Source organism: Citrus clementina, unplaced genomic scaffold (assembly GCF_000493195.1).
Source record: "Citrus clementina cultivar Clemenules unplaced genomic scaffold, Citrus_clementina_v1.0 scaffold_6, whole genome shotgun sequence".
Classification (NCBI taxonomy): Eukaryota; Viridiplantae; Streptophyta; class Magnoliopsida; order Sapindales; family Rutaceae; genus Citrus; species Citrus x clementina.
In genome coordinates, this window is record NW_006262139.1 from 17,832,000 (window position 1) to 17,845,571 (window position 13,572).

At 36.0% G+C, this 13,572-nt stretch overlaps 2 protein-coding genes, 1 non-coding gene and 1 pseudogene across 4 annotated transcripts; 2 read left to right on the plus strand and 2 right to left on the minus strand.

Annotated features, from left to right (window-relative positions):
* Window positions 1-63: 63 nt before the first annotated feature.
* Window positions 64-4,768, plus strand: LOC18039538 (putative zinc transporter At3g08650). 2 transcript variants are annotated; one of them, XM_006429578.2, is made up of 7 exons: window positions 64-304; window positions 954-1,027; window positions 1,112-1,575; window positions 1,715-1,999; window positions 2,125-2,253; window positions 2,355-2,452; window positions 3,464-4,768. In XM_006429578.2, exons 3-7 carry the CDS (start codon window positions 1,120-1,122, stop codon window positions 4,275-4,277), a joined length of 1,782 nt encoding a protein of 593 aa, XP_006429641.1. In that variant the 5' UTR covers window positions 64-304; window positions 954-1,027; window positions 1,112-1,119; the 3' UTR covers window positions 4,278-4,768. The 2 variants fall into 2 exon arrangements, with proteins under 2 accessions (XP_006429641.1, XP_006429642.1); XM_006429579.2 differs by having other exon boundaries at window positions 954-1,575.
* An 815-nt stretch (window positions 4,769-5,583) lies between these two features.
* On the minus strand, window positions 5,584-7,232 carry LOC18039907 (protein RETICULATA-RELATED 3, chloroplastic). Its single transcript, XM_006429580.2, has 2 exons — window positions 7,059-7,232; window positions 5,584-6,947 (listed from the first exon to the last, which is right to left on the minus strand). Exon 2 carries the CDS (start codon window positions 6,931-6,933, stop codon window positions 5,869-5,871), a length of 1,065 nt encoding a protein of 354 aa, XP_006429643.1. The 5' UTR covers window positions 6,934-6,947; window positions 7,059-7,232; the 3' UTR covers window positions 5,584-5,868.
* Window positions 7,233-7,313: 81 nt separating this feature from the next.
* On the plus strand, window positions 7,314-7,406 carry TRNAY-GUA. Its single transcript has 2 exons — window positions 7,314-7,350; window positions 7,371-7,406. It is a non-coding gene; the product is annotated as a tRNA-Tyr (tRNA).
* A 1,024-nt stretch (window positions 7,407-8,430) lies between these two features.
* On the minus strand, window positions 8,431-12,221 carry LOC112097393 (annotated as a pseudogene).
* Between the last annotated feature and the right edge of the window lie 1,351 nt (window positions 12,222-13,572).

The following is a 13,572-nucleotide window of genomic DNA, read 5'->3' on the forward strand; positions in this document are numbered from 1 at the left end:
AAACGCTGTTTGTTTTGATACAAAATCCGTGGAACCGAAGTAAGCGTTATTGGGTCGCTGGTTTTCGGACTAGGGACTGGGACTACATTTGAAAACAACGTGCCGTCAGATTATAAAAAAAAAAAAATTAATTAATTAATTAAAAAAACCCAAATTAACTGATTCTTGTTAGTAAATCTTCTATCTACATTTACTGTTAATTTTATTGGGGGGGTTTCGGTTTATTCCTCGGAACCTTCTCTGTCTCTCATGTTTATATTAAAGGTTTGTGTCAACCATCAATCAGGATCGTTGGTTTCTGATGGTAAGTTTTGATTATTTTTTTTTTTAATTTTTAATTCTTAACGCGACTTTTGGAACTGGGTATTGAACCCAATTTCAATTTAATTGGATGGGTCTATGATAAGGTCTTATCTTGCTGTTGAATGTTTTAGGGTTTGAATTGGGATTGATTTTGGATTTTTGAGCATTTTGCTTTTTCTTCATTCATTGATGGTAAATCAAATGTGGGATTTTAATTTATTTATCTAAAATAAAAAAAATGTTACTTTCATTTCTTTCGCTGGTGTTTTTTCAATTGGGTTATGGATTTTGATGACTCTTAATCTCATTAATTAAGTTGTTTGAGGTTCTTGCAGTGATGTTTTTAATTCAATACGAGCAAATAGGAACCCGATTTTGGGTGGATTAATTATAATTTAAAGGATTAATTATAATTTAAAGAGTTATATTGATAATTTTCTGATAATTAGCTCAGGAAAGCATTTTGTGTTTACTTCAGATAATGCTCAATTGCATTATTATCTTGAAAATCTAATAGCTTTCTAAGATTGCTTCTTCGAACCTGGTTATAATTCTGTCTACAACTTCAGGTTTTCAGTGTAATTGACCCTTGATTAATATTGTCAATTTGAGCTCTTTGCTTATCAAAGTTGCATTTTGGATTGTTGCAGATGTTGACCAAGCCGTGTTGCGCTTGACTTCTGCCCCGTAATTGGCTTATGAAGACATTCATTTAGGACAATTTGTACGTCATTTTATTGGGTATTAGTGAAATTTGTATGATAAGTTCTGCTGAAATAAGTGATCAATTCTACATTGATGTGTACAGAAAGAACAATGCAGTTCAGATTCAAACTGCTTTTGGTTTTGCTGTTCTCCATAGTGTTGTGTGGATGTGTTGCGGCAGAAACTGAAGGTGGAATTTCACAGAAGATAAGAGCTGCTCCTCACAAAAATGTAGGAAGAAGTGTTATAGATGGAACTGGTGCTGAGAATGAAATAGATTTTGATAACAGTGGGCTAGGTGAAATGAAAGGCAGTCACAGCAGAGTTTCAGTATCTACTGTAGCTTTATTTACATTGGCAATGGCTGCTGCTACAGGGTTAGGTGCAATCCCATTCTTCTTTGTGGAGCTTGGTCCTCAATGGGCTGGTATATGCAATGGAATGGCAGCTGGTGTAATGTTGGCTGCAAGCTTCGATCTCATACAGGAAGGGCAGGAGCATGGTGCAAGCAATTGGGTCGTTATTGGGATCTTATCTGGTGGCATTTTCATTTTACTTTGTAAAAAGGTGATGGCTCTGGTCTTTCATTTCTCATTATCAAGTTTGGTTTATTTCATGGTAAAACTGACTTGCTGCATCTTGGGTTGTTTGTATCCATGTTAATGTAATAATATATCTAACACCATGCATTGTCTCTGGCTTTCAGTTTCTTGAACAATATGGAGAAGTAAGTATGTTGGACATAAAAGGTGCAGATGCAGCTAAAGTTGTTCTTGTCATTGGAATAATGACTCTTCATTCATTTGGAGAAGGATCTGGTGTTGGAGTTTCTTTTGCTGGCTCCAAAGGCTTTTCTCAAGGTCTGTTGGTGACTTTGGCTATAGCTGTGCACAATATTCCTGAGGGTTTAGCTGTGAGTATGATGCTTGCTTCTAAAGGTGTATCTCCACAAAATGCCATGTTATGGAGTATAATTACATCCTTGCCTCAGGTAATGTATGGTCCCCAGCAATTTCTTGGGCTTTAGGTTGTTTCTCCATTGTAACAAAAAATGGAAGAAGTTACGAAGTCACTAATTTAAAAGAGGATAAAGTTCCAGAATATTTTACCATGCAGCCTATTGTAGCAGTTCCTTCATTCATATGTGCCGACGCCTTCAACAAGTTTTTGCCTTTCTGTACTGGCTTTGCTGCTGGGTGTATGATCTGGATGGTTATTGCTGAGGTACTCCCTGATGCATTCAAGGTATCTTCCAGTTGTATCTGAACTTCTTAAATTCAAATTTGTTAACCTTATTTCCCAGATTAGAGAGATGATGTTTGCTTTTCCCTGCATTTTTATCATAGGAAGCCTCACCAACTCCAGTGGCTTCAGCAGCTACAATTTCTGTAGCTTTTATGGAAGCTCTGAGCACTTTATTCCAGAATCTCAGCCATGATTATAAGTGAGTTGTTTTAGAATTTTATTTGGAAAAAAAAATGAATGAACAGATTTAACAATATTGCATTTGCGATTGGTTTAATTATTATTTAGAGTGGTAGTCTTTAGTGGATATTATTTTTGGATTACAGACTCAAAAGCTTTATGTATGATTTAAGCGCCGCACTCCAGTTTGTTGTCTGAACCTTTTATTTATTCTTTAGCTTTGAATTCATGGATTCTTTCACATCTAGTTAATCAGTTGCCCGACTCAATTATTCTCAGGCATCTGCTCCTTGGTCATCAATTATGTTACATATTATAATACAGTTTGATGTTTCACAGTCATTTTACTTTTCTATTTCGTGAACCTCCGTTGATGTCAGTTTACTGGCTTCTTTTCCACAACTGCTGTCTCGCAGCTCATGGTGCAGAACTGTATCGTGATTTCTAGTTTCTGTCTTTATGCAGTTTATGGATGTACTTCAGTTGTTTAGATATGATAATAAAAAGCTTGAATGTGAATTTTGGACATCTATTTTTCATCTTTAGTGAAATTGCTTTGATGATATCAGCAACTCTCGCTGAGTGTATTGATTACCCTCACAAGTTGTAGTGCTATGGCAGGTGTCATATTCAATACAAGATTAGTAGAAATTTTTTTTTTCCTTGTGGCAAGCACTATTAACATCTTTAATGTTACATTCGATCTCTCTAGGTTTGTTATTGGCTGTAACTCATGAGATTATCATAAAGTTACGTTCTGGAGCTCAGCATGATGATTGATGACTGATCTTTCTAATTTTGTGAAAGTATTTCTGCCATAATCAAATTACCTTACCTCCAGACCAATTGTAATTGCATGTCTGTCCTTCATTGGAGGTCTTCTTCTCTTTTGACAGAGTATTTGAATTATGATACCTGATCTGAAACACAATTCTGCATCCTGTGGACTCTGTATTACTCTCTTGGTGACCTAATTGTGATTGCATGTCTGTCCTTCACCATCACTAAGACGCTAATTTTTACTTTGCAGTTCACAGGATGCTTCTGGATATTTTGTTTCTTTGCTTTTTGGTCTGGGGCCATTGCTCGGTGGCATCGTTCTTCTCGCATTTGCTCATGCTTTCAGCCTTCAGCATGCCCTTCTCATGGGTGCAGCCTCAGGCATTGCCTTTGTCCTTGGTGGCTGGCGACCAGTACAGCTACTTCTGTCTTCAAAGATGGGATTTATACCCCTTGTGTTTCTGCTTGCAGCAGGGGCTGCATTTGTCCATGTATCGAGCTCCAGCATTCTGAAACTTGCAGGCCGTAAAAAAACTTCATCAGTTAGCTTGCCTACAGTAAACAGTTTTCCAGTGAGTGTTCTTACCCTTCAATCATTTTTATCATGTGGAGCAGTGGCTCTCCATGCGTTGGCTGAGGGGCTTGCACTAGGAGTGGCTGCACCAAAAGCTTATGGACTCGGTCAGCACATGGTCCTTCCTGTTTCCCTACATGGCCTTCCTCGTGGTGCAGCTGTGGCAAGCTGCATATATGGGGCAACTGCCAGTTTGCCTGCGTCCCTTGCTGCTGCCGCTTTGATAGGATTCATGGGGCCAACATCTGCTATTGGAGCCATACTTGCAGGAATTGACTACAGTGGTCTAGACCATGTCATGGTTTTTGCTTGTGGCGGACTACTCCCGAGTTTTGGAAGAATAGTAAAGAGGGCGGCAAGTTTGGACACTCGGAAAGGCAGTTGCGGGCTTATTTTCGGAGTTGTATTTGCTACTCTGTGCTTAACATGCACCAAGTTGGTTTGTTTGCACACCCCCTACTGCAATTCTGCACCTGAGGCTGTCAGATGAGATGACTCTGGTAAAATCTTAATGACTTTTGGTGAGTTACATTGAGGTGCTGATGTGGAAGTGGATAGGTTATGCTTTCAGGATAGGTAGAGCGTACTCATAAAATTTATAAATGGAAGTTATTAGGAGATTCCTTTGTGGTCATCTTATACAAGCCTTTGAATTTTAACCAAGAGATTCAGACAGCATTTTACATTGAAGTTAAAAGAAATCCCATGACACAGCTTCCTTTTCAGAATCTCCATTGGATATGAATATTACTTTTTTCTCTTCTGATAGTAAGATTGGTAATTTTTTCATAGTTTATAGAGTTGTCAAGACCTGCTATTCCAATAGCCATAAATTGATTGTGAAGTGAAATGTTAAATGTTAGTCCAGCTTCTTGTTGAACTTCCTCGGTATAGGGGCTGTTTGTTAACAAGCAGTAGGTGACAATTGCCATTGCAAATGCGATTTGTTAACTTGGGTAGGGGCTGTAGGGCGTTCCAAGCTTTACTATTTACGCATATTCTCAGTCGCATTTGGTAATGGCTTCATGGGCCTGTTTGTTTAAGGGCCCGTTCGATGTTGCTTGCTTTTGAGTTTGATGTTGCAGTCCACAAGATAAAAAGTGATTTTAAAAAATTAAAAATTAATTTTATATTTAATAATTTTTTTTATAGAAATTCTTATTAATAAAATCACTCTTATCTTATATTAAATTTTAAAAAATAGAGAAAGATTAATTTTTTAAAATTTGATTTTGAGAATTACTTTTATACTCTATATAAATATAGAAATTATTATTATTACAAATTATATTGAGATAATAAAATAAAACTAATAATATAAAATTTTAATTTTAATTATCTACACATGATAATATAGAGAATGTTTTACATACATATTTATTCAAAATTATGAGATTTACCAAAACTTTTTATAACTCATAACACTTTTAAAAATAAATTTTATTAATTAATTCTCTTTGCTTCAGATTATTTTTACAGTATAATTAACAATAATTATATTAAAAGTGACGACATTACCAGAATATAATTTTTGTTATTCTTCTCTGAATAGAAAGCTAACGCATTACTTATCATCCTGCCAAAATTACTGCTAATAATCTATATCTTTGCCATTTTAGCAGCATTAATGCAATTGAAATGTGACTTCCGTCCTGTAGCCAGGCATCCCGACACCCAGAACAAACATGTTTTTGTCTTTCTATCAAGCATGTTAGTTTGGAAATGAACTTCATCCACTCGAATCGAAATATCCATCTACCGGTTCTTTTCAGAATCGACATCCAGAAACACAAATATGCTCAAATCTTGCTGCTTGCGAGGAAGTGCAAGCCTATAAAACTTGGAACTGAAAATTACAAGTAGAATGAAAAATAACGTTCACCAGAGCAAGCATCGGAGTTGGCGAACCCATACAGATGTTAACCCTCAAAACAGCTAAAACTACAAGTACATAATTAGACATCCAGGCTATCATCTTGGATTTTTATTGCAACTATATTGATCAAGCATCCAAGTCATGAACGGCCAAGAAAATGGAGAAAATCGGAACATACTCCAGCTTCAAGAAACTAATTGCTCTCCTAGTTTTCATCATTGTGATCCACCAACTTTTGCTTCTCCTCAGCTGATCCAGTTTCCGCTGCAGCAACGGCCTTGTCTGCACTAACACTCTGCGAACCAGTCATTCTAGCCAATAAAACGAACGACATTCCTCCAAGAACATTGTTCAAGCATCTCAGAACCACCACAGAACTCTTGAACACCACTTCAGGGGTCGACTTAGCCAGCAAAAACTCGATCCCATTCAACGTCTGGTACCTAAAGTTACTGCTGATCCCCATGTGAAGCGACCAAGTGAGGGCATTCAAAACCGTCGGTGGAGGCTTATTGGGCGTCTCAAAAGCGGGGTCCATTTTCTTCCTCAACTTGATCAACCCATTAGAGATTGCAGTCCCCACAAGGCCGGCAGCAAAACCAACTGAAGCAAAAACAAGTCCTTTGAACACAAAAGTCCCCAGTCGATTAGCGAAAGAAAAAGCACCGGGTTCAAACATGTGACTCGTGGGACAACTAGCAAACAACCCAGGCAAATTCTGGGGCGCCGCAGACAATGTTGGAGCCAACAAATACATAAGAGTAAAATTCATAATGGACCCAACTACAAGAGTGGAAAAAACGAAATCTAATTCATTGAGACCAAAATTAGGACGAGATGCCATGTCACCAATAACACAAGCAGTAACTCCAACTAACTGTTCCATCAAAACCTTAAAAGGAAATTGGGGATCAGCGGCAACTCTTGATCTCCACCCATTTAACCAAAGCCCCCAAATCCCAGCATCTTTGGAATTACTATTATCCCCATCTCCGCTAAATCCTCCACTCCCATCTCCTCCGCCACCTCCGCCGCCCTTTCCGTGGCCGGTTCCGTAGCTTCCGCCGCCTCCGGTACTCGAAAGCTCGAATCTTGGAGGTGAAACCTTGCTGTGGAGAATGCGGAGGGAGTGGTTTTGGGAGAACGAAGCAGGATTGTTGGGTAATCTGTAGGGGAAGTTAGGGCTTTGGCGGGTGAAATTGGGGATTTGAGTGTTGGGAGCCGAAGATGACGCCATCGGATGATAGCGGAGCCGGGCTGCCGTCGCCATCTTTTTACAAGAATCTAAGATTCGAATAAACATGATTAATTATTAATATGAAATATATCGATTAAACGAACATATGATATGATCCAAATAGAAATGAAAATAATAGCGTGAGAATATTAATGTACCTAAATCAGTGGGACAAGGGAGAGATCTGCTGATCTGGTGGCTGCAATTAAAAAGTATCTGCGAGGGAAGACGATACCCGGCGGCGATTGCAACAAAGAGTTGTCTGGTCAAAAGTATAAATTCGTGTACCTTTCAATATTATTATTTGCAGGGGCTTGCGTTAATTTCTATTTGCAGAGGGATCTATTTTCACCTAATTGGCTACTGTCACTGTTTCTAATTACTAAAAGATAAACTGGGACTTACTCCAAGTACCGACCTTAGCTCAGTTGGCAGAGCGGAGGACTGTAGTGGGTCAAAGCCTGGTAGCCATCCTTAGGTCGCTGGTTCGAATCCGGCAGGTCGGAATTTTTGGGGAAAATTTTGAAGTAGTGGACTGTCTTGTTGATCGATATTAATTTCGGACCATTTGTATTTCTCTATAAATCTCTCTCATATACCAACTTATTTTTGTTATTCTATCATGTGAGATTAGAGGTAATGTAGTTTCTTGGTCAGACATTAATTGAGTATTGTAATTAAAAATAACTACCATCAACTTTGTTGGTCCATAAATTCGAGTGTATTTTGAAGAGAATTCCGTCGATTGCAAAGCTAATTTCTGTTGTGATTTATGAGTGCGACGTATTGATAATGAAGTTGCTTCTAATTTAAACAACTAAATAACAAATATCTTAACTTTTTATTATAAAATTCATTTCATTTATTATAGAATTTTGGGATTAACAAGACTATTGTATGAGAGAATCTTAATTGAGTCGTACCACAAACGGAATAAGATTCTCTCCTGATCTAAACTTTTAATAATCGTTTGTTATGTGTCTTTTAGTGGTAGTGTATGGATAAGATTTAACTTTTTTTTATTTTTTATTTATTAATACTCAATTAATAATTAAGTTATTTGCCCAGAACATGAGAGAATTTTAATCCACCACAATAGGGCTCGACCTTAATGATTTTTAAGTGCCGGGTACCAAACAACTACTCCCATCTCCTCCTTGGTCATGGTCCAGCAACTTTTAATGTGACCGGTATTTGAATTTAACACATATTTAATTTCTATTCAGCTTTTCAAAATTGGTGGCCCATGTGGACGAAATTGTTTATTTTTAATATTTAATTAAAGAGGACTACTCATTAATGAGTAGTGCTTCATAAATTAAAAAAAAATATATATATATATATATATATATATATACAGTCACATTTACACGCAGGGCGACGATCGCGCACAAATCCCCGAAGGCACCATTAGAGGTAATTTGAAAACTATTGAAGATATTTGTCGACATTCATGGAGACAATGTTTCAAGATTGACAAGAATATAAGTATAGGACTATAGGGGGAATCAAATTCAGACCAGAACTTGATCACTTAATTCTCTGAACTAGTTTATCCATCATAATTTTCTGCCGCACTACGCACAAAGATTCAGAGTTCACGATGGCATTACCAACAACCACCACTGAGGGGGGAGACTCCGCATTCACCTAGATCAAATACGAAATCTTGAGGGAAATAAAAGGGTGTTAGCAGGGTTGTATCATCGCATAACTCCAAGAGTTGCAAGAGGAAAGCATCTCAACTAAGCATGCAGTCAGGCTAATAAAAGGTATTAAGAACATGCACAAACCCGGCCATTCAGGCCAACGGAGGTTCAATTCAGGCCTAAAAGCTAATAATTGTTGCTGCAGTGACACCATGTTCATTTGTGTTGAAGTACATCCCAAATGAGTTAGAATAGGGGAACCAAAAATATCACATTCTCAATCGACCAGTTGAAGTTTCTAACATACTAGCCATCTTTAAGGAAGCCAAATTCTGCTGCTTTTCCACTGCCTATAAATTATGAGATAAATCTGCAAAAGGTCAAAAGTCAAAACATAGTCCATAGAAAAGAAAACAAAAATTTTCCATATAAAATTGATAAGTAAACCCTCCATATCAAAAACATATGGCCGGTAGCCCGGTACTAACCATCAGTGCATGATAGCATGGGATTCATGCCTGGGTTTGCCTTCACAACTCGAACATAAAGCAGAGAACCTATCTGTAACAAGGAGATTAAAATTCGAATTCCTTTGATAAACATTAACAAAGAGGAGAAAAATTAAGCAAACAAAAAGAAAGAAATTTTTGGATTGCAGATTTCGTAAGAAAGCATTGTATCTGAGGTGGGCTTCAACACGTTTCATTCTTCCATCTTAACCTACAATAAAGTAAATCATGCATTTAAAATCAGTATTACTGTGCATATCTAGCTAAGATTTCATGTTTGAAAAGACTAATATGACTTGAGTGAAATATCCATTGCTTGTTGAACCCTATGAATTGCGTGAAAGTAAGATACTCCAAATTCGTGGATCCAAGAGTTTTATAAAATGTTATTGGTGGAAAAAAATGTGAATGAAAGATCCCACTGAATTGAATTGGGTCCATGAATCTAAGAAATAGTGAGAATTCTTAATCTCTACTTTTCCCTGCCGAAGAAAGTTTATTAAACTCTCATATTTATACGAATATTGTTTATTTTCATGCAGTAGATGATTCAAACCAAGAAATTGAAATGATGCACTGTCATAGAACAGTCCCCAATTCAATGCAGAAGGTTAGCAAGGCAATATCAGATGATTCTTTATTATAAATATTGACATAAGGATGAAGGATGAATCACACCCTCCTTCACAACTAATGAATACAAAGAATATCTGAATTTGACAAACCTCAAATTTAGATACGTTTCTGTTACAACTTCCTTCATATGCAAGCCCAGGTAAAATTGCTATTGTAGGCCTTTTAATGTCCACAAAGAATTTTTGTATGTAAAGCAATATATATATATAATCATTCTCAGGTACGGGCGGTTTCATTTTTTTTTAATTGCAGATATACTATTAAGCCGTGCAATTCAATAACATTAAAATTTGACTCTATTAAACACCCTGACTTAAAAGCATGTCCGCATATATATATATATATATAGTGAAGATATGTGTATGTGGACTGAAATGAAGAATATGGAAAAGTGGAGAGTTGTTGTGCAGATTGACTTCAGTTGATAGGGTCTTTTAGATATTATCTGTTGACGTGGCATGGATTCGTTATAATCTGTTGTGACGAGCCCAGAATATCAGTATATAACAGAGCTGACGGGTGGTGCCTGAGAGAGAGTCAATTTCGTCTTCATTTGTTCATCATTATGCATAAAATCTGTTCAATTGTGATCTGTGCATAATCTTCTGTAAATCACTTGCGATTGGGTTAGTTCTTGATCAATAATAAAGAGCAAACTTTTCCTTCAAATGTCATTGGTCTGTGTCTCTGTTCTGGTTCTGATATTGTTTCTTTGTTCTGGCATTTTTGATTCGATTGTGTTCTTGGTGTTTCTACTCATTAAGCTTCATGAGTCTTGTTGAGGTTTAGGCTTAATAGTCTTAACACACACACACACACATATATATATATATATATAAATATCAACAACCAGTCAAAAGGTATTCTATACTCTTATGATTGCTATTTGAAAAGCAGGGAGCCAACTGAAACACACTACACGCCATAATTTCTTCATTCAGTACCAACCGTAATTCAAACTAAACCATAGTCAAAGACACCGACAAGGAAGTAGCATTTCCCACATTTTCGTGCTTTTATGGTGAAAATCATGAAAAAGACAGAGAGAGAAAAAAATAGAAGCCAGGATACCGTGATTTCTCATCTTTCACCGGAAAATATAACGGTAATGCATCTGTATCTGTTGCCATCAAAACAGAGAACGACTGAGCAGCTTTTTCAATTTTCAGATTCTTTGTCAATATATATATATTTTATTTGATAGGAAACAAAGAAAATTTTATAGAAATTTTAGTTTGTGGACCACTGGTTCACTTTTGTAATCTTTACTTACTCGTAGAAACTTTAACATACATGATAGACAATTTCATAAAAGATTAATTGTGCTCATCATGGAAGCCAGTATATAATCAAAGGAATCAAATTACACCCCACAATCCAGTAAAACCAAAGCTGCCATTTCATACTTTTGCTTTATGAAAGTAAACAGTGAGAATGAAAAGAAAAAGACAAGGCATCTTTAACAATTACAACATGGGTTTGCTCATTCCTAAACAAGTTGGGATTGGACTCATGTATCCTTTCCTCAAAAATGACTAGTCCGAGGCTACGTGATACATAAACGGATAAAACTCAAATCTTGTTCCCCCCCCTCTTCTCCTTTTATGCAAACTTGCCTCTCTACATTGCATTTCCATACAAAGGTATGATAACTACACTATGCAAGAACAAAAGCAAATGCAGCTGTGATGACTTGCACAAACAAATTGCTATTCTGAATTTCCCCAAACCTTGTCAAAAATTAAAATGCACAAAAGAAAATCAAATTGGATGGATACAAAGGAGTAACACCAAATATAACAATTCATTAATGTAAAAAGTGCTTACATCTGCTTTACACTCTACAAAAATCCCAAGAACAATATCCTCCACATAATGAACGTACTGCTTAAACAAAAGAATTCCTATGTCATAAATTAAAGAGGGCTAGGGGTATATTATCCTAGCATCCAGATTGGTGACAAAAACACCGTACGCACCCTTTTTTGGGGATCTTTCAACCCAGTATTTGTTTGGCTTCGGGAGCCTCAGTGGAGTCCTGATATTCTTTTACCCTTTTTTAGGATCTTACCCTTTTCTGTGGAGTCCCGATATTCTTCACCCCGGAGGCTGACAGAGGAGCAACAAAATTGGCATACGATGTTCTGTTTCAGCTTTTAATTTTAAATACTGACAAAGGAGTCTTAAAATGTCATTACTCTTTTTGTGCCATGCTTTACTGCGTCCATGCCAAGTTATTTTTCCCCCTTTCTTCACTGTTTTTATTTTTTATCTTTTGGTTCCTTGCTTTCACTACAAATTTAGGGCGCGATTTGCTATTGTGTTGCAATTGTTGTGTTCGTGAAATAAAATGAGAATGAAAATATTATTTTTAAAATTAAAAAATATATTTGGTATCATTTTCAAAAATTATTTGTAGAGAGCAATAATAATAATAATAATAATAATAATAATAATAATATGATGATAATGTTGTTATTATTATTTTGAAAGATGATGGAACTATGAAAGAAATTACTTGATCCATAAGTTACATGATCATGTAACTTAACAATTATCAAGAAATGAGCTTAATACTGTATTGAGAAACAAAGAAAATAAGAACAATGTAATGAGCATTTTAAAGGCTAGGTTGATAGATTCTTCAAGGCAGCTTGGAATAAAATTAATAGTGTGTAATAAATATGACACTTGAATATTAACTTCAATAAATATTATAAGTTTTTCATCATATAAATATCAGTTCAAATTGACTTGACTTCCAACACACAACAACAAATGTTTACCAAATACCTTATGCTACAGCTACCAAAACTTAATACTAAGTGCAACATAAATGTTAAACATGAGGTGAGGGAGTGACTAATAATGATTATTAAAATTTTTTGCTATTATACTTTCAATACTAAGCTGAAGCGCAACATTCCTAAGCATGCTCCTTAGAACACAATATCATCAAATTCATTTGGGAGGGAAAAAAAATGAGTAAAATATTCATCGCAATATTTTTTTTTTCTTTTTTCCATTAAAGTTATATTTAATATTTTAAATGAAAAAGCCAAAACAGAAGATCGCTCCACCTATCATGGCTTTCTCTACTTCCAAAGATGGTTGCCAAATATGTCGTCCGCTCACACTTTTTGCTTTTTGCTTTTGTTGTAGCTCGTGCGAATGAAAAAGGTAAAAGGGCTTCCTTTTTCAAGATTTATAATTCCAAATTCGATATTCTCATGCAATCCAGCTTTATAAATCTGGATTCATCATGGTCTAAAATGAACACTTCAAAGTTTTCTTGGACTCATGCATGCCTTTTCATACTACTTCAAAATGAGGGAAGAGAAAAAAAAGAAAAAGATATGCCCCATTTTCACAGTAGACAATTGATTATTGGAAACACAACGAGAACATTTTAGTTATGATAACATATCTGAAAAAGAATAAGATGTCATGCTCCAAGTCAATCACAGGCTGTTCACGTAATATGCTTGTCCAAGTCAATAATATGCTGCTAAGCCAAGAGCATGCGGAAGCAGAAGTATCGAGAGATGTTCACGTAATTTTACTTGTCTTGGGAAGAATTTTCTAATAAAATAAGTCCATTGAAAATCCAAAAATGGAGATTTTCTGGTATTTTCAGATATCAGCCATGATAAACATGTAAAAACAATGCACCTATTCTACTTGCTTTCTAAGTGGGTACCCAAAATTCCTCTGCATTCCTATTATTGGTGTTTTTATTGAAGCAGTTATCATGGCTAACTTTATTTTCAGTAAAACAAGTGCAACCACACATTCAATTCTCAGAAGAATTGAACAAGGTAAAGTCACTTCATAGGATTCCATAAATGATCACATGACATAAGCAGACAAGATTGAAC